The sequence below is a fragment of the Saccopteryx bilineata genome, chromosome 4 (assembly GCF_036850765.1).
Source record: "Saccopteryx bilineata isolate mSacBil1 chromosome 4, mSacBil1_pri_phased_curated, whole genome shotgun sequence".
NCBI lineage: Eukaryota > Metazoa > Chordata > Mammalia > Chiroptera > Emballonuridae > Saccopteryx > Saccopteryx bilineata.
The window spans coordinates 57148292-57167434 of NC_089493.1; the positions used below are offsets into that span (position 1 = coordinate 57148292).

Here is a 19143-nt window from a genome sequence, read left to right on the forward strand (position 1 = left end):
GCTGCAGGAGGGGAAGAGAGAGACAGAGAGGAGGGGGGGGGGGTGGAGAAGCAGATGGGCACTTCTCCTGTGTGCCCTGGCCGGGAATTGAACCCGGGACTCCTGCACGCCAGGCCGATGCTCTACCACTGAGCCAACCAGCCAGGGCCTCTAATGCCCTTTTGGTGTGAGGAAGGGACTCTGCCTAGAGGTGCAGAGATGGCTCAGGGCTGGACACATTCAGAGGTTCCTGGTTTGAAAGTTCTGGAGTGTGGAAGTAGTTAGAGAGGTAGGCACCAACCTTAGCAGGCTGCTGCCAGAACCACCAAATAGACATCACCTCCACAAACTGATAGAAGCTCTGGGTGCAAACAATAAAGAAACTAGTGGGTGAGCAGTGGTGAGAAACAGGAGGTAAGCCAGCACTGGTGAAGAACAAAAGCAGAAATGCTTCTTGGTGAGTTTGAAGCCAGACTCTGGCCAAATTATTCTGACACAAACACACAGAAGCCCAAAGGAGGAATATGTGTTTGAGCATATGCCAAGAGAAAAACTGACTTCAGACTTCCTACTGTGCTGAAGGCTTAGCTCGTTGACCGTAAAATTATCTTGAGTTTGAAGGGAAACATTTCCAAGTCTATTTGAAATTCTTCCTCAACAGAGATTCACACCCTGGGTTGCTCTGTGTTCTCAGTAGAATACTGAGGAACATGCAAACAGTATGGGGGGCTACGACAATCAAGGATGACAAGTTTCCTCAGTCTGTGACCTACCCGCCTGCACCCAACCACTGGACCATTTACCCTGCAGCATAGAGTCATGGAACCTTTTTATCTGACCACCAATGCCTATTAATTTTGTCTTTGCCACATATTAAATATCTAACTTAAGTTGGATACAAGCTTTTATTACCTCACATAGACTATCATAACTTTTTTTAATGTTAATTGTGCAAACATTTTGAAACATACAGAAAATTTACACCTCATAGTTTATATACCTATCACCAAGGATAAAAATAATGTTACCATGTTGTGATATTTGTTTTATGATTGCTCCCGCTCTGTTTTTACGGAATAGAGGTTACAAATTTAGCTGAAGTCCTATACCATCCTTCTCCCTCTCCCTAATGGTAGTCACTTTCTTTTTTTTTTTTTTTTTTTTTTTTTTTTTTATAATTTTATTTTTTTAATGGGGTGACATCAATAAATCAGGATACATATATTCAAAGATAACAAGTCCAGGTTATCTTGTCGTTCAATTATGTTGCATACCCACCACCCAAAGTCAGATTATCCTCTGTCACCTTCTATCTTGTTTTCTTTGTGCCCCTCCCACCCCCTATCCCTCTCCCATTCCCCCCTCCCCCCCGTAACCACCACACTCTTATCAATGTTTCTTAGTTTCACTATTATGTCCCACCTACGTATGGAATAATACAGTTCCTGTTTTTTTCTGATTTACTTATTTCGCTTCGTATCATGTTATCAAGATCCCACCATTTTGCTGTAAATGTTCCGAAGTCATCATTTCTTATGGCTGAGTAGTATTCCATAGTGTATATGTGCCACATCTTCTTTATCCAGTCATCTATTGATGGGGTTTTTGGTTGTTTCCATGTCCTGGCCACTGTGAACAATGCTGCAATAAACATGGGGCTGCATGTGTCTTTACGTATCAATGTTTCTGAGTTTTGGGGATATATACCCAGTAGAGGGATTGCTGGGTCATAAGGTAGTTCTATTTTCAGTTTTTTGAGGAACCACCATACTTTCTTCCATAATGGTTGTACTACTTTACATTCCCACCAACAGTGTATGAGGGTTCCTTTTTCTCCACAGCCTCTCCAACATTTGCTATTACCTGACATGCTAATAACAGCTAATCGAACAGGTGTGAGGTAGTATCTCATTGCCGTTTTGATTTGCATTTCTCTAATAGCTAAAGAAGATGAGCATCTTTTCATATATCTGTTGGCCATTTGTATTTCTTCCTGGGAGAAGTGTCTATTCATATCCTCTTCCCATTTTTTTTTATTGGATTGTTTGTTTGTTTGTTGTTGAGTTTTATGAGTTCTTTGTATATTTTGGATATTAGGCCCTTATCTGAGCTGTTGTTTGAAAATATCATTTCCCATTTAGTTGGCTTTCTGTTTATTTTGTTATCAGTTTCCCTTGCTGAGCAAAAACTTCTTAGTCTGATGTAGTCCCATTCATTAATTTTTGCCTTCACTTCTCTTGCCATTGGAGTCAAATTCATAAAATGCTCTTTAAAACCCAGGTCCATGAGTTGAGTACCTATGTCTTCTTCTATGTACTTAATTGTTTCAGGTCTTATGTTTAGATCTTTGATCCATTTTGAGTTAATTTTTGTACAGGGGGAGAGACTGTAGTCCAGTTTCATTCTTTTGCATGTGGCTTTCCAGTTTTCCCAGCACCATTTATTGAAGAGGCTTTCTTTTCTCCATTGTGTGTTGTTGGCCCCTTTATCAAAAATTATTTGACTATATATATGTGGTTTTATTTCTGGACTTTCTATTCTGTTCCATTGGTCTGAGTGTCTATTTTTCTGCCAATACCATGCTGTTTTGATTGTCGTGGCCCTATAATAGAGTTTGAAGTCAGGTATTGTTATGCCCCCAGCTTCATTCTTTTTCTTTAGGATTGCTTTGGCTATTCGGGGTTTTTTATAGTTCCATATAAATCTGATGATTTTTTGCTCTATTTCTTTAAAAAATGTCATTGGGATTTTGATGGGAATTGCATTAAATTTGTATATTGCTTTGGGTAATATAGCCATCTTGATTATATTTATTCTTCCTAGCCAAGAACAAGGTATATTCTTCCATCTCATTATATCTTTTTCGATTTCCCTTAACAATGGTTTATAGTTTTCATTATATAAGTCCTTTACATTCTTTGTTATGTTTATTCCTAAGTATTTTATTTTTTTTGTTGCAATCGTGAAGGGGATTATTCTTTTGAGTTCCTTCTCAGTTGTTTCATTGTTGGCATATAGAAAGGCTATTGACTTCTGTATGTTAATTTTGTATCCTGCGACCTTACTGTATTGGCTTATTGTTTCTAGTAGTCTTTTTGTGGATTCTTTGGGGTTTTCGATGTATAGGATCATATCATCTGCAAAAAGTGATACCTTTACTACTTCTTTTCCGATATGGATGCCTTTTATTCCTTTGTCTTGTCTGATTGCTCTGGCTAGAACCTCTAGTACCACATTAAATAAGAGTGGAGAGAGTGGACAACCCTGTCTTGTTCCTGATTTAAGGGGGAAAGCCTTCAGTTTAGTGCCATTTAATATGATGTTAGCTGATGGTTTATCATATATGGCCTTTATCATGTTGAGATATTTTCCTTCTATACCCATTTTGTTGAGAGTCTTAAACATAAAATTGTGTTGTATTTTATCGAAAGCCTTTTCTGCGTCTATTGATAAGATCATGTGGTTTTTGTTCTTTGTTTTGTTGATATGGTGTATTACATTAACCGTTTTACGTATGTTGAACCATCCTTGAGATTCTGGGATGAATCCCACTTGATCATGATGTATTATTTTTTTAATATGTTGTTGTATTCGATTTGCTAGTATTTTGTTTAGTATTTTAGCATCTGTATTCATTAGAGATATTGGTCTGTAGTTTTCTTTTTTTGTGCCATCCTTGCCTGGTTTTGGTATGAGGGTTATGTTGGCCTCATAAAATGTGTTTGGAAGTATTGCTTCTTCTTCAATTTTTTGGAAGACTTTGAGTAGAATAGGAACCAAGTCTTCTTTGAATGTTTGATAAAATTCGCTGGTATAGCCGTCAGGGCCTGGACTTTTATTTTTGGGGAGGTTTTTAATGGTTTTTTTCTATTTCTTCTCTACTGATAGGTCTGTTTAGGCTTTCTGCTTCTTCTTGACTCAGTCTAGGAAGGTTGTATTGTTCTAGGAATTTATCCATTTCTTCTAGGTTGTTGAATTTAGTGGCATAAAGTTTTTCATAGTATTCTACAATAATTCTTTGTATAGCTACGGTGTCCGTGGTGATTTCTCCTCTTTCATTTTGGATTTTGTTTATATGAGTTCTTTCTCTTTTTTCCTTGGTAAGTCTTGCCAAGGGTTTGTCAATTTTGTTGATCTTTTCAAAGAACCAGCTCCTTGTTCTATAGTTTTTCTGTTCTCTAATTCATTTATTTCTGCTCTGATTTTTATTATCTCCTTTCTTCGGCTGGTTTTGGGTTGTCTTTGTTCTTCTTTTTCTAGTTCCTTAAGGTGGGAAGTTAAGTGGTTCACTTGGGCTCTCTCTTGTTTGTTCATATATGCCTGAAGTGATATGAACTTCCCTCTTATCACTGCTTTTGCTGCATCCCATAGATTCTGATATGTCGTATTGTCATTTTCATTAGTCTGTATATATCTTTTGATCTCTGCACTTATTTCTTCTTTGACCCATTCATTTTTTAAAAGTATGTTGTTTAGTTTCCACATTTTTGTGGGACTTTTTTCCTCTTTTTTGCAGTTGAATTCTAGTTTCAAGGCTTTATGATCAGAAAATATGCTTGGTACAACTTCAATTTTTCTGAATTTGCTGATATTGTTTTTGTGGCCCAACATATGGTCAATTCTTGAGAATGATCCATGTACACTGGAGAAAAATGTATACTCAGTCACTTTGGGATGAAATGTCCTGTAGATGTCTATCATATCCAGGTGCTCTAGTGTTTTGTTTAAGGCCACTATGTCTTTGTTGATTCTCTGTTTGGATGACCGATCTAGAACCGTCAGCGGTGTATTGAGGTCTCCAAGTATGATTGTATTTTTGTCAGTTTTTGTTTTAAGATCAATAAGTAGCTGTCTTATATATTTTGGTGCTCCTTGGTTTGGTGCATATATATTAAGAATTGTTATGTCTTCTTGATTCAGTGTCCCCTTAGCCATTATGAAATGGCCATTTTTGTCTCTAAGTACTTTTCCTGTCTTGTAGTCAGCATTATCCGATATGAGTATTGCTACACCTGCTTTTTTTTGGATGTTATTTGCTTGGAGTATTGTTTTCCAGCCTTTCACTTTGAATTTGTTTTTATCCTTGTTACTTAGATGAGTTTCCTGTAGGCAGCATACAGTTGGATTTTCTTTTTTAATCCATTCTGCTACTCTGTGCCTTTTTATTGGTGAGTTTAATCCATTTACATTTAGTGTAATTATTGATACTTGTGAGTTCCCTATTGCCATTTTATATCTTGCTTTATGTTAGTTTTGTGTCTTGTTTGATCCTTCTCTTTCGTTTTTCTATCTTTTGTTTTTATTTGGTTGTATTCCATACATCTTTCCTCTGTTGCTATCTTTTTTATCTCATGTGCTTCTGTGGTGGTTTTTTCAATGGTGGTTACCTTTGAGTAATGAAAAGGGTCCCTACCCTGTTCATTGTAGCGAACTATTTTGTGAGTACTTTTGCACTCCATCGTCCTTTGCTACTGTTAATCTCCGTCTTCTCCCCCTCTTTCTTTTTGTTGTTGTCACAGTTTAAATTTGGTTTTATTGTGTTCTTCTTGGAGCTTTTACTTGTGGCTCTGTTTTTTTTTTGTTCTTTGTATCTGATTGGAGAACCCCCTTTAGTAATTCCTGGAGTGGGGGTTTTCTGATGATAAATTCCCTCATCTTTTCTGTATCTGTGAATGTTTTTATTTCTCCTTCGTATTTGAAGGATAGCTTTGATGGGTATAGTATTCGTGGCTGAAAGTTCCTCTCTTTCAGGACTTTAAATATTGGGGTCCACTCTCTTCTAGCTTGTAGAGTTTCTGCTGAGAAATCTGATGATAATCTAATGGGCCTTCCTTTATATGTTGTATTCTTCTTTTCCCTGGCTGCCTTGAGAATTTTTTCTTTGCTGTTGGTTTGTGTCAATTTCATTATGATATGCCTTGGAGTAGGTTTGTTGGGGTTAAGAAAACTTGGAGTTCTGTTTGCTTCTTGAACTTGAGGCTTTAGTTCTTTCCACAGGCTTGGGAAGTTCTCATCAATTATTTGTTTAAGTATGTTCTCCATTCCATTTTCTCTCTCTTCTCCCTCTGATATACCTATTATTCTTATGTTATTCTTTTTGATGGAGTCAGATAATTCTTGTAGGGCTATCTCATTTTTTTAAATTTTTGAGTCTCTTTCTTCTTCTCTCTGTTGTGCCTCAAGTTGCTTGTCTTCTATTTCACTAATCCTCTCTTCTATCTGACCTGTTCTATTAGCTAAGCTTGTTACTTCGTTTTTCAGCTCGTGAATTGAGTTTTTCATCTCTGTTTGATTTGTTTTTATAGTTTCAATTTCCTTGGACATATATTCTTTGTGTTCATGGAGTTGTTTTCTGAGCTCCCTATATTGCCTTTCTGTGTTTTCTTGTATATCTCGGAGGATTTTTAGGATTTCTATCTTGAATTCTCTGTCATTTAGCTCCAAGGTTTCCAATATATTAAATTTTTTCTCCATAGATTTTTCCTCATCTATCTGTGTTACCTCTCTTTCTTTTGTATCCATGATATTCGATTTTCTCTTCCTTAATGGCATCTGAGGGTGGTTTTGTTGATAGTATTAATGAGATTTAATAAAGAATAAAAAGTTAAAAAAAAATAAAAAAATAACAAATCGAAAAGAGTTGTTTTTTTAAAAAAAATTAATAATGCAATAAAGAAAAATAAAATAAAATAAAAATTTTTAAAAAAAGGAAATTATTCCCCCCCTCTTTTTTTCCTCTCCTCTCCTCTCCCCTCTTTCTTGAGAAAATCTTGTGGTGGACTGTGAGTTATAACAAACAATGCCTGTGATGGAGGGCCTGAATTGGGGAAAAGTAATAAAGGGGCAAAAAAGAGAGAAAGAAAAAAAAAAAAAAAAAAAGGAAAAGAAAAAAAAAAAAAAAAAGAAAAAAGAAAAAAAAAAGAGCGTATGGACCCACAAAAAGCAAATAAGGAAAAAATTTGGGTCAAGAATAAAATGATTTGCTTTTAGGTGTTGGTTTTCTAAGAGTTATGATGAGAGGAATAAGAGGAAAATGGAAAAATGGGGGGACAAATTAAAAACTTACTATTGTATTTAGTGGAACAAGAACTAGATAATATGGAGAGCCAGGGATGGGAGCACTGCTAGTGAGTTAAAAAGGTGAAGTAAAAACCCCCCAAAATGCCACAAACATAGGTTTGAGTCCCAGATAAGATAATTTGTTTGTTATTGAGGTTTGAATGAGAGGAGATGTAAAGGAGAAAGGAAGAAACTAATATAGAGGGAGAAAAGAAAGAGAGAGAGAGAAAAAAAGAGGGAACCACTAAAAGAAGAAAAAAGAAAGGAGAGAGAGAGAAAGAGTTAAGGGTTTTGGAGTGCAACCCTCATAGAGAGAAAGGAAGAGAAGAGAAATGATAATGGGAGATGTAACACTTATGGGTAGTGTAGTTCAAGGAGAGGAGAGAGTAAGACCGGTAGAGAGTTAATCGGCCAAATTGGAGGAGGAAAAAAAAGTCTCAAGAATGAAGATAAGAGAAACAAACGAACAAATATAATAAAATGGGATAGGTTATAAAGTCTGCAGATTATTCTTGATTTTGAGAGGTTATCTTCTTGCTTTTTCTTTTCTCTCCCTCTTCCTGGTCGGTGACTCTGTACCCCGGGTTCTGCCCCTTTGGCACGCTCAGGTAGAGGTTTGCAGTTGATAAGTCTCTATGGCAATGTCATGTATTATGCTTTATTCTCGTTGGGAGTTGAGGCTCATTAGCATTTATAGGCTCCGACAGTGAGAGAGTCCGTGTTCCTGGAGCCTTTCTCCTAGTCTTTCCTTCCTCAATTAGTAGCCTGATAGTCCAGGTATGGGGTTGCTGCTGCCTCTGCCTGGATAGTAAGAGGCTCAAATTGCTGGCAACTCCCCACTCTATTTCCACTCAGCACAGGGCTCTGGGTAAGGCTCAGTCAGTCAGAGCTGCTAGCATAATCAGGCGGGCTTTCCGCCCACTCAAAGACCACTGGCTCTGCCACTCTGTCCGGTAACACAAGCGGGCGCCCACTTCCGGGGCGCTTGGAGGAAACTCTCACTCACTGTCTGCAACCAGGATATCCGGCCAGCAGTCTCACGCTCTGAGTGAAACCCCCAACCGCAGGGAAAAGTTGCAGCGTTGGAATTGAGTCTCGCTCCGTCCCCGTGTGCGGCTTTTGCAAGGCGCTGGGGCGGCCCGAGATTCCGCTTTGGCCCACACAAAGGCCCCTGACTCTGCCCCTCTGTGCGATAACACGGGCGCGCACTGCCGAGGCACTCGGAGGAATCGCTCACTCCTTATCTGCGCGCGCACACCAGGATATGAGGCCCGCCGCGGTTCCCTCTGAGTAAAACCCTCACCAGCACGGAAAATCTCCACCGTTGGAAGTAGCTCTCACTCCCTCCCGCGCGTGGCTTTCCCAGGGCGCTGGGGCTGCCCAGAGACTCTGCCCTCAGCCCACAGAAAGGCCTCTGACCCTGCCTCTCCGTGGGGCAACACGGGCACCCACTTCCGCGGCTTAGGAAGAAATCTCTCTTCCACTAACTGCGCACCGACCAGGAGACCGGGTAAAATGGCCGCTCCGCTTGTCTTTCTTTGTTTGGGTTTGGCGCGAGTGTTAGCTTGTATTGCCCGGGTTGCCACAGGATCAGATTTTCCTCGGCTTGGATCTCTGAGCCACAGCCTGGTTCGGCCGTTTTTGCTGCGGCGGCCTGGATCTATTCACCCCCTTTGCCCGCCTCAGTTTCTATATTCACAGTTACCAGAGAAAGCCGCCCTGTTTAGGTTAGTGAGGAAGGCGGAGCATTTCTTACTCCCTATTTCCTTCGGGGTTTGGTTATATATTTAGCCAATTTTTCACTCAATCATACCTTTGGGTGTATTGCGAAGAATCTGGAAGCTCCAAGTATAGGTTTTTCTGTTTCTGGTTGAAGATCTTGTTGAGTTTTGGGGGAGATTTATCGGTATCGCTTCCTACTCCGCCATTACTCTGACGTCATCCTCGTAGTCACTTTCTTAAAGTTAGTTCCAACGTGTTATTTTATGTTCCCACATCACCTTGTATCTATAAACAATACACTGTTTCTCTTTATATTTTCACATTCAACAGTCATTCTGAAATGTTTTGTTTCTTCTGTAAAGTACTTTGGTGTTTTCATTCACTTAAATTTGTGCCCACCTGCTGGATATGAAAAACTATATTCTTACTGATTTTGCTTTTCAGATTATTTCTGAGACCGAATATTTTTCTACATCTTTATAAGTCAGTTGAATATCTACCTCTTTAAAGCACCTAATACTACCCTGGGTGATCTCTTTCTTAGAAGATTTTTCCCTTTTGAATATTTTCTGAATATTAATTTGATCTTTGTAGTATGCTTTGCAAATATGCAAATTTCTTCTTCCAGTCTGAAGCTTCATCCTTAAGTGGGTGATGTCTTTTGAATAATATTGTAAAAGTTTAATAAAGGTAGGCTTATCAACCTTTAGGACTCTTTTACTACTCTACATCAATAATAGTGTTTTCACAATAGCTTTGCAAAAAATTGGGGTAGTTGTGTGAGTCTTCCATGTAATTTCAATTAGCCTTGGTCATTCTTGAGCCTTGACTAATCCATATTAAATTTTTGTTAGTGTTAGTGAGATATTCATATTATCTGAAATAACCTGGGCCTTGTTTTAGTTTTTTTGGGTTTTTTTTGTTGTTGTTGTTGTTTTTTACAGAGACAGAGAAACAGTCAGAAAGAGGGATAGACAGGGACAGACAGACAGGAATGAAGAGATGAGAAGCATCAATCATTAGTTTTTCGTTGCACACTGCGACACCTTAGTTGTTCATTGATTGCTCTCTCATATGTGCTTTGACTGAGGGCTTTCAGCAGACTGAGTGACCCCTTGCTCAAGCCAGTGACCTTGGGCTCAAGCTGGTGAGCTTTGCTCAAACTAGATGAGCCCGTGCTCAAGCTGGCGACCTCAGGGTCTCGAACCTGGGTCCTCGGCGTCCCAGTACCTACGCTCTATCCAGTGTGCCACTGCCTGGTCAGTCTTGTTTTAGTTTTTTGATTTAGCATTTTTTAACTAAGAAGGCAATTTCAAGATTATAGATCTATCCAGATTTTCTAATTATCCATTTTACCTAGATTTTCACATATTTTTGGCTTTAAATTTTCACTTCATTCTTCTATTATAAAAAAAAATCTCTATCTGAAGTTCTGCTCCATTTTCATAACTAATGTTTACTTTTGCTTTTCTCTTCTTTTGCTGCTTTTTATCAAACCTATCAAATATTTACATATTTTATTGATTTCTTCAAAGCAGCAGCTTTTCTGTTAATCCTATGATTTGTATTTTGTTACTTTCTCTTGACTAAAATATTTTCTTTATTCTATTTTTTTTTTTTTTTTGCATTTTTCTGAAGCTGGAAACAGGGAGAAACAGTCAGACAGACTCCCACATGTGCCCGACCGGGATCCACCCGGCACGCCCACCATGGGCGACGCTCTGCCCACCAGGGGGCGATGCTCTGCCCATCCTGGGCATCGCCATGTTGCGACCAGAGCCACTCTAGCGCCTGGGGCAGAGGCCAAGGAGCCATCCCCAGCGCCTGGGCCATCTTTGCTCCAATGGAGCCTTGGCTGCGGGAGGGGAAGAGAGAGACAGAGAGGAAGGAGAGGGGGAGGGGTGGAGAAGCAAATGGGCGCTTCTCCTGTGTGCCCTGGCCAGGAATCGAACCCTGGTCCTCCGCACGCTAGGTCGACACTATACCGCTGAGCCAACCGGCCAGGGCTCTTTATTCTATTTTGATCTTATTCTACTTATTACTCCCTGAGGGAGGTATGTTAAATTATTCCACTAAAATTGTGTATCCAAAATTCTTTGTGTAATAGTGTCTATTCTCTTTTTATATATATACCTTAATGTAATATTAGCTGCATGCAGGTGTACAATTACTAGATCAGCCTGTTGAATCAGTCAGTCCTTCTATCTTTATAATGACCTTTGCTGTCTCCACTTATGCTTTGCATCACAAATCTATTTTGTGTGACATTAAATATCATTTCTCTTGCTTTTATTTATTTTTCTGGTGCATCATTTTTTTATGCCTTTACTTTAAACTTTCTTCTGTCCTTAAATTTTAAGTATGTCTTTTAGAAATAGTATAGAGCTGGAATTAATTCCATCCAATCTGAGAACTTGTTTATTTATTTATACAGTTGACCCTGGAATAATGCAGGTGTTAAAGGAGTTGACCACTGTGAAGTCGAAAATCCACATACAACTTTTGACTCCCCCAAAACTTAACTACAATCAGTCCTTCATATCTGTGGATTCAACTAATTGCAGGTAAACATCAGCACTTTTGATCCATGGTTGGGAATGGGGAAAAAATTAACCTTTTTGATTTAAGGTTGGTTGAATCCATGATGTGAAACCTGCAGATACAAAGGGCTGACTGTTTTCTGTTGAAAAAAATCCACATGGAGGTAGACCCGTGCAGTTCAAACCCATGTTGTTCAAGGATCAATTGTTTTGTTATGATGTCTAATATAGTCAGCAGTGTGTCTATCTTATTTTGTATATTCTATTTTCCCACGCCTTTTCTTGTGTTGGTCCCATAATCCTCTGTATACAACTATTATATTGGTCAAGTTGTTTGTATTGTTTGTATTTCTTCTCCACATCCCCCCCCCCCCCAACTAGTTTGGAAGTTACACAGTATCTTTCTATTCTTTTAGGCTACCAATCTTTCCCCAAGATTTTATTATGGAAACTCTAAACACTCACAATGTTGAAAGAATTATACAGTAAACACACTGTACCCATCACCTGGAACTATCTTTAGTTTTATCGCATATACTTGATTTAAGGTCTAAATTTTACCAGTACATCAAATCTTTGATACATTAAGGTCCATAGAAGGCTTCAACTCTTCTTGAACTCATTTCTTAAAGTTTTCCACTATGTTTTAAAGGGGCCTGAAGTTAGTCATTATCATAATAGGTTTTCTTGTTGCCATTTTAACAACTAATTCTTCTTTACCACATGTACTTTCTATTTTGCCAATTCATTGGTCGACACTGCTTTCTGTACCAAATTCTTGCCACATCTCTAGAAGCAATTCATAGTAGTCCCCATAGCCTGCACTACAACTTTTTAAAATCCTAAATAAACCATCCTGCGTTCAAGACACAGGTAAAGGTTAGACCTTGCTGAACTCAGAGCCAAGCTTTGGCTCTCCATAATAACAGTGTCACGTGTTTACTTGCCAACAGACTGCAGGCTCAGGAAGAGCAGAGAATGAGTACGGATTTCCTTGTAGCTTCCCTACACTGGGCAAGAGAGAAAACACACTGAGAGTCCTCCACAGTTACAGAAGACCATGGGGCATGCTTTCTGAAAACACAGAAGAGCACGAAATATATGTGTGATTACTGAGTTGTGCTGCATGTGCTTCATGCTCCCGCAGATGTCCCTTTCTGGAACTCTGAAGATGCCCTGATGAAACTGTCATGTAGACAGAGCACACCAGACTGGAGTTGGGAGAAGGGCCGTTTCCTGGCTTCCAGCGCTCCCTGGTCCTGGGCCTTGTCGCTCACTATCTGTCTCTCAAGCACCTATTTTCTCCATCTCTGGACCCAACGGGGGACACTAAGTAACCCGTAAATCCATGAAAATTCAGAAATTCTTTTAGTCCCTGATTTTCATTATCTAAATAAACACCTTCAACAAGGTGTCATCGAGTTCAGAAATCATTAAAAGGCCTAAAGAGGCCTGACCTGTGGTGGCACAGTGGATAAAGCGTCGACTTGGAAATGCTGAGGTCGCCGGTTCGAAACCCCAGGCTTGCCTGGTCAAGGCACATATGGGAGTTGATGCTTCCAGCTCCTCCCCCCTTATCTCTCTCTGTCTCTCTCTCCTCTCTCTCTCTCCTCTCTAAAATGAATAAAATAAAATTTAAAAAAATTTATATATATAAAAAAAAGGCCTAAAGATAGGAGGAAAAGAACCTCATAGTATGATGCTGACTCTGAGCAAAACTGCTAAACAAATTTTCAAAACCTCGAAGAGAAATGTACTCGCTTTAACTATCCCTTTCATTCAAAAGTCACGTGGGTAAAATCTCGATCTGGATGCATTTCAGGCTGGCTCTCTGACTAGTCCAACCTTCTTTTTTTTTTTAACTCTGAATTATTCAAGAAGATAGTACCTATGAATGCTAGATAGAGAAATATATAAAGCCTGGCAAACACGGCCCAGCCATTCGCCAGGGAAGCCCAGGCATATTACCCCTGAACAGGCTCCAATGATCCAATATACATTTGGGGAAATGTGGCCTCGCTGTTTAGTTTTAATTAAAAGGAGACGAACATTGTCAGGGAGTTCTACCTGTGTGGTGTGCTCAATAATGTACACAATTAAATATCCACATTAGATGAAATGCCCCATTACCTACACTAAATTTGGTCTAATGAAAAAATCAAATTCATAAGGAAAAATAATTATCACCAGGCACAATACGCTTGTTTTGATTTGTAATCTTAGTAAGAATACATATACCACTAGAGGCACAAATTTCACATTTTCATCTTAGAAATAAGAAAACTGACTAAATACAATTGCTTCACTTTGGCTACCTTCAGATTATTATGAGAAGGGACATCTTTAATGGAGTGTTGGTCTGCAGCATTCAACAGGCCTAGAAGTTGCAGAAGACCCTGTGAGAGCAATAGCAATGCTCCATAGTGTTTGTAACCCCTGCACAAATAGTCAGTGGTACAAAAACATTTGCTATAATGTAGTTGGTACAACCAGTGACACTCAGAAAAAAACCCAAAGGACCTTGTAATCACATTTTAAAGTACTTTCTTAATTTTGCTCCATAGTGGGTGACCCGTGACAGGAACAATTTTGAAAGTAGGGTTTCCTTTATAAATGACAAGAGTAGTCAGAAGTGCCTTGCAGAAAAACAGAACAAAACAAAACTCTGTGTAGCTGAACAAGCCACTCCCCTTGGGGACTCCGTTTCCACAGGTATCACATAAAATACACTGAGAACTAGCTGTCCCAAGTCTAAAGAAAAGGCATTAATGAAATGACTGGGGTAGCATCATCATTTTAGGCACCCCAAGAATGGCTACATTTAGATCACCTTTCTCACCAGGGCCACAACAGGCTTACAGTTAACAAAATCTAAAAATAGGCAAGCATCATAGTTAAAAATTTGGGGTTCATAAATCTTTTCTCCATTTTCTCCTGCTCTCCGTCAATCATTCAAAGAAACAAAAGATGTTGTTTTCTCCAGGGCCTAATGAGTTCTTGGTGTTTATCAATGTCCATGGCCATAATCCACAGTATCTGACATACTTCACGATCTAAATGTAGCTGAGGAGCCAGCTGTGAGGTTAGAATGTGAGAATACAAAAGTTCTAAAAGATGGTGTGCACATGGCCTTTCATACAGCGTCTGGGGTGTCACAGAACAGAGAGCATGGCAGGCTTCCCGCGGCTCCTGCAGGAAGGAAGCCAGACCCACCGGGTACAAATGAGCTCCGAGGAGCACTTGGCCATATGACTCATCTGGTGAATATAGAACAAAAGAAATGACGGACCTGCTCAAAGCCATTCTCAAGGTCACCGCAGAGTATATTGTAGGAAAAAGCACCGCTTTGGAAAGACTTCCTGGGATTCATTAATCCAAGGGTAGAGTTTTTTGTTTTTATCTTTTTTAACGACCCATTTAGACCAAAAAGTACATTGGTCAGGCATTCTCTGACATCAGAAGAAAAGTCAGGTTTTCCTCTTACTATAGGGCATATACTGGACCCTATTACTTTCCACTAAAGTGAAAGTAGAGTCAAGGGCAAATGAACATTTATGTTTTCCTCTCCCCTCAATCCACTTGGACACAGTACAATGGATGACCTACTCAACACATCTCATGCGGCACATCCTGCAGGAAACCTGACACCCATCCACCCCCACTCAGCACAGCTCAGATCCCCACTTCCAAAGCCTCTACAAGTTGCATTCTAGGTGAAATCATGATATTAATCATGTCAAGACTCTCTGAAGTGATTTCTTTTTGGCTCGGCCAAATGTTTCATCTGCCCTAGGAGGAAGCAGAAGAGAAACAGAAAAGGGGAGAGGGTGATAAAGGGATGTGACCAGAGTTAGAAACACACAAAACCTTTGGGAAAAATATATAATTATATTTTTCAAATATAATTTGAAAAAGCCCAATCTAAACAGAGGGGAAGAGCGCCTCAAACAGCAGCCACGGTGTGGCTGTGCTTGTCCTCCCGGGTATTTCTAGGAAACTAACCCTGATGCCCATGTTCTATGGGGCTGGAATGAATCTGTAGGATTCACTTTTTCTCCCATCTTCGAACCAGAAGGAAAAAAACCCCCATCCTTGTATAAAGAAGAACCAAAGACCAGAGGGTGAAAAGACTGGAGAAGTATTTAATGTGCTGATTATCCTTTCAGAAACTGATAAAGAATGTGAGGCTCTATCTTCTATACTACGCTTTTCTCATATAGGAATCTTAAAAATATATTTTTTTAAATGACAATATTTGGCCTGGCATGAAGAAGGAATGTTCTAATGGGCAGAGGTTTCAGGAGATGGAGGAAGTGAGTTATTCAGCTGAGCTATTTTAGGACAGGCGAGATACTACAGCTCTGTGTGCGGTGGTCGAGAGGGAATCACAGGCTGCTGAACCTGCAGCACAACCTTCACAGTCAGCCCAACGCTGCATTTCCAGGCTGCTTGCTTTCCCTGAGGTCTACAAACTTGATCATACACTCAACCGAGTAAAAGCTAACCATCTCGCAATTGACTGAAGTGAGTGACAGAGTGCGTTTTACAGAGCTAGCTCAAAAAATAAGTAGTGAAAAGAAAAAAGAAAACCAAAAAGATCACTTACTCTAGGAATCCAGGTTTGTGTTTATGCTCCACGTGAGGTCCAAACTGTATCTGCGCTTGAAATCCACCAAAGTCACAAGCTTTCTCGAAGGAGACTGGGTGGGAGCCGTTCAGGATATCATCTCGAGCCTGAAAACACAAGAGGAAGCAAAAAGCATCAGGAGCATGGTGGGGGAACGACACTTTCTGCCCGTTGCCACATCCCTGCTCCTGACTGACACGCTCCTGTTCCTAAGGAAGCCTGCCTCGTGCAGCGAGGTTTGTGCCAGCCGGCCCACAGCGACGCTGTTAGGACACTGTGGGTGACTGGAGCACAGTAGGGTTAAGGCGAAAAGAAAACAGTCTTTTCCCAAAATTGCCTATAGCAGTGACCAGTGTATTAAAACTAAAACGTGAGTGTAACCTCAGAAGGTAGAAGTAGATCATGAAAAATAAAGGCAAAGAGAAATCCTTCACAAATGACCAGGTTCATAAAGGGGGGGGGGGGAAGAAAGACAATATGCTTTCTACAACCCTCAATCATACAGTGAACAGAAGAATTATCTAGAGGTAAAATCAACCCAAACCCCCCCTCCCCCGAAGATAAGTAAGAATGAAGGAGGAGAGAGGCAGTCAGACACAAGAACTCGATACTGCAGACATGGAGGGGAAATGGGAAGCAAACACACAAGCTTAGAAGCAAACACTCACTATGTCGGAAGTTCTCTCAGTTCCTGACCCATCACAGCTGTTACTATGTATTCCTTTTCTTTCTTTATTTCCTTTCCCCATTACATGACCTCCAGACCTCTCTCAGATGGGCATGCTAAGCTATGGCTCTGAACCTTAAGCAGGCACCGTCTTTTTGCCCTATCTCCCTTCCTTCTCACCTTTCAGCCTCTCTCCTCCCAGCTCTCCTTCCATAACCCTCTTTCATCCATGAACTAAGGAACCGGCAAACTTTTCCTGTAAAAGGCCAGGCAGTCAACACATCACACACGTGTGCCACGCTCTCTCTGCCACAACTACTGAATTCTTCCATAGGAACAGGAGAGCCACCACAGTAAACAGTAATGTGATACATGAGGGGACTGGCCGATGTGCAACATGGTAACAGACAAGCTGTGTTCTAATGACACTTTATAAACACAGGTGGGGCTGTGGCTGTACTTTTCCCTGTGGGCACATAGGTAGACAAATAGAAGGACAGCAAAAGGAAGGAGGAAAGGAAAGAATAAAAGAAATGAGAAAGGAAGACAGAGGGATGTTTTCCTTGAGCCAAAAGAAAGCTTGGGGACCATCTAGTGCAGGAGTCCCCAAACTTTTTACACAGGGGGCCAGTTCACTGTCCCTCAGACCATTGGAGGGCCGCCACATACAGTGCTCCTTTCACTGACCACCAATGAAAGAGGTGCCCCTTCTGGAAGTGCAGCAGGGGCCAGATAAATGGCCTCAGGGGGCCGCATGTGGTCTGCAGGCCGTAGTTGGGGGACGCCTGATCTAGTGGAAAGCTCACACCTTACACACCAGGGGAAGTGCAACTCAGGTAAGTTAAAGGACTTTGTCTGAGTTTAAACAATTAGTTAATAGTGAAGAAAAAAGGTATTGAGACAATATTGTTCAGCTAATGAGAAGTACTGATTTTCTAACCAGTATTTGCTTATTGGGGTCAGGAACCTATGGCTCGCGAGCCAGATGTGGCTCTTTTGATGGCTGCATCTGGCTCGCGGACAAATCTTTAATTAAAAAAAATAATAACGTTAAAAATATAAAACATTCTCATGTATTACAATCTATTCATTTCCTATCGCTCATGTTCATGGTTGCAGGTAGCTGGAGCCAATCACAGCTGTCCTCCGGGACAACACCAAATTTTTATTGGATAATGCGTAAGGTACACGGGTCGTTGTATGGCTCTCACAGAATTACATTTCAAAATATGTGGTGTTCATGGCTCTCTCAGCCAAAAAGACCCCTGGCTTATACTCTAAGATGTTATTAGCTAAGAAAGCTTTAGAGCATTTCAAGGGGTGAGCCAGTTCAGTGCCACAAAGCCAAGCAGAGAGAGGGGGTACCAGCCACCAGGTCCTGATCTGGAAGGCCAAATAAGGGCTCTCCTCTAGATGACCATCAGCTCATGTCAAAGGTCAACCTGCACTCCAGCCAAACACGTGTGAGGAAGCCTGAAGCAGCGCCCCCCGGAAAGGCATGCCTTCCACATGAGGGAAGCCAGAGCCCCACTCCTGCTCCGCACAAGCCACAGCCAGGGGCTCCCTGAATTCTCACCAACCTCAATGTCTGAGCATCAAATACGGTACCTGAACATAAAGCAAGTTCAGCTGCACGGGGTCTCTCGAGTCCACATTCTGATCCGAGTAAAAAAACTTCCGTCTAAGCAGCAACGTTTCGTTTTCATCAACTCCTTGTTCTCTGAATGTTCGGCTGTGATCCAGCCAATTTACTGCAACACAACAACACAGATAAAAGAGCCGTGTTTGTGTCTCCTCTTAGTTTGGCGATTCATCAAAATGGCAGCATAATACAGATGCGGATTTCTATAGCGCTGATACTCAGCTCTAGTTGTTTCTTATATTAGAACTGTGCATTTTTAACTTTGCAAAATAACTTCATGTATGCCATCACATACCATATGACACATTGAAAGGAAATGAGAGAAAATTCCCAGCCATTCTTTACCTTAGTTAAAGCCCCACAATGAATTTATAATGAATTTATAATATGCCACTTCTCTCTGGGGGTTAAAAGAAAGAAATTAGTGTTCTATGCCAAGACAACCAAGTTAGCATTTTCCTTTAAGTCAAAAGTGGATACTTTGGCCTTATCAGGTGATATAATTTATAAGCTTTGAGCATAATGAGTTGCCTCCAACCCAACACAGAAAAGAGAAAAATGAAAGTAATAGGCGGGAGGGGACACTAGGTAGGGGAATGACAGAACCCTGACCATGGCCCAGCTTGAATCTCACTCATTCAGAGAACGCTGGGCTGACATCAAGGTGCATAAGAATAGAACACTCCTTTGTCCTTTCCACAGCTCTCATTCCCACAGTCCTCCCTGGGCTTAACATATATACATTGTAAGTATTTATTACAAGCCTCACTAGAGTATAAGCCACTTTAGCACAGGGAATGTGTTGGACTGACCTCATCTCCCATAGTACCTAAGAGAGTATTATGCACGTTATAAAAATCTTTGGGATATGTTGACTCAAGTCTCACTTGGAAAGAAGTATACAAAT

General features: G+C 40.5%; 1 protein-coding gene across 6 annotated transcripts in view; it reads right to left on the minus strand.

Annotated features, from left to right (window-relative positions):
- Positions 1-19143, minus strand: part of TLN2 (talin 2) — a 484588-nt gene that overhangs the window by 202210 nt on the left and 263235 nt on the right. For all 6 annotated transcript variants that reach the window (XM_066274650.1, XM_066274649.1, XM_066274645.1 and 3 more), the window contains 2 exons: positions 18203-18345; positions 15907-16034 (listed from right to left, as the gene is read on the minus strand). In XM_066274650.1, coding sequence (XP_066130747.1) covers positions 15907-16034; positions 18203-18345 — 271 coding nt within the window. The remainder of the gene's footprint in view (positions 1-15906; positions 16035-18202; positions 18346-19143) is intronic.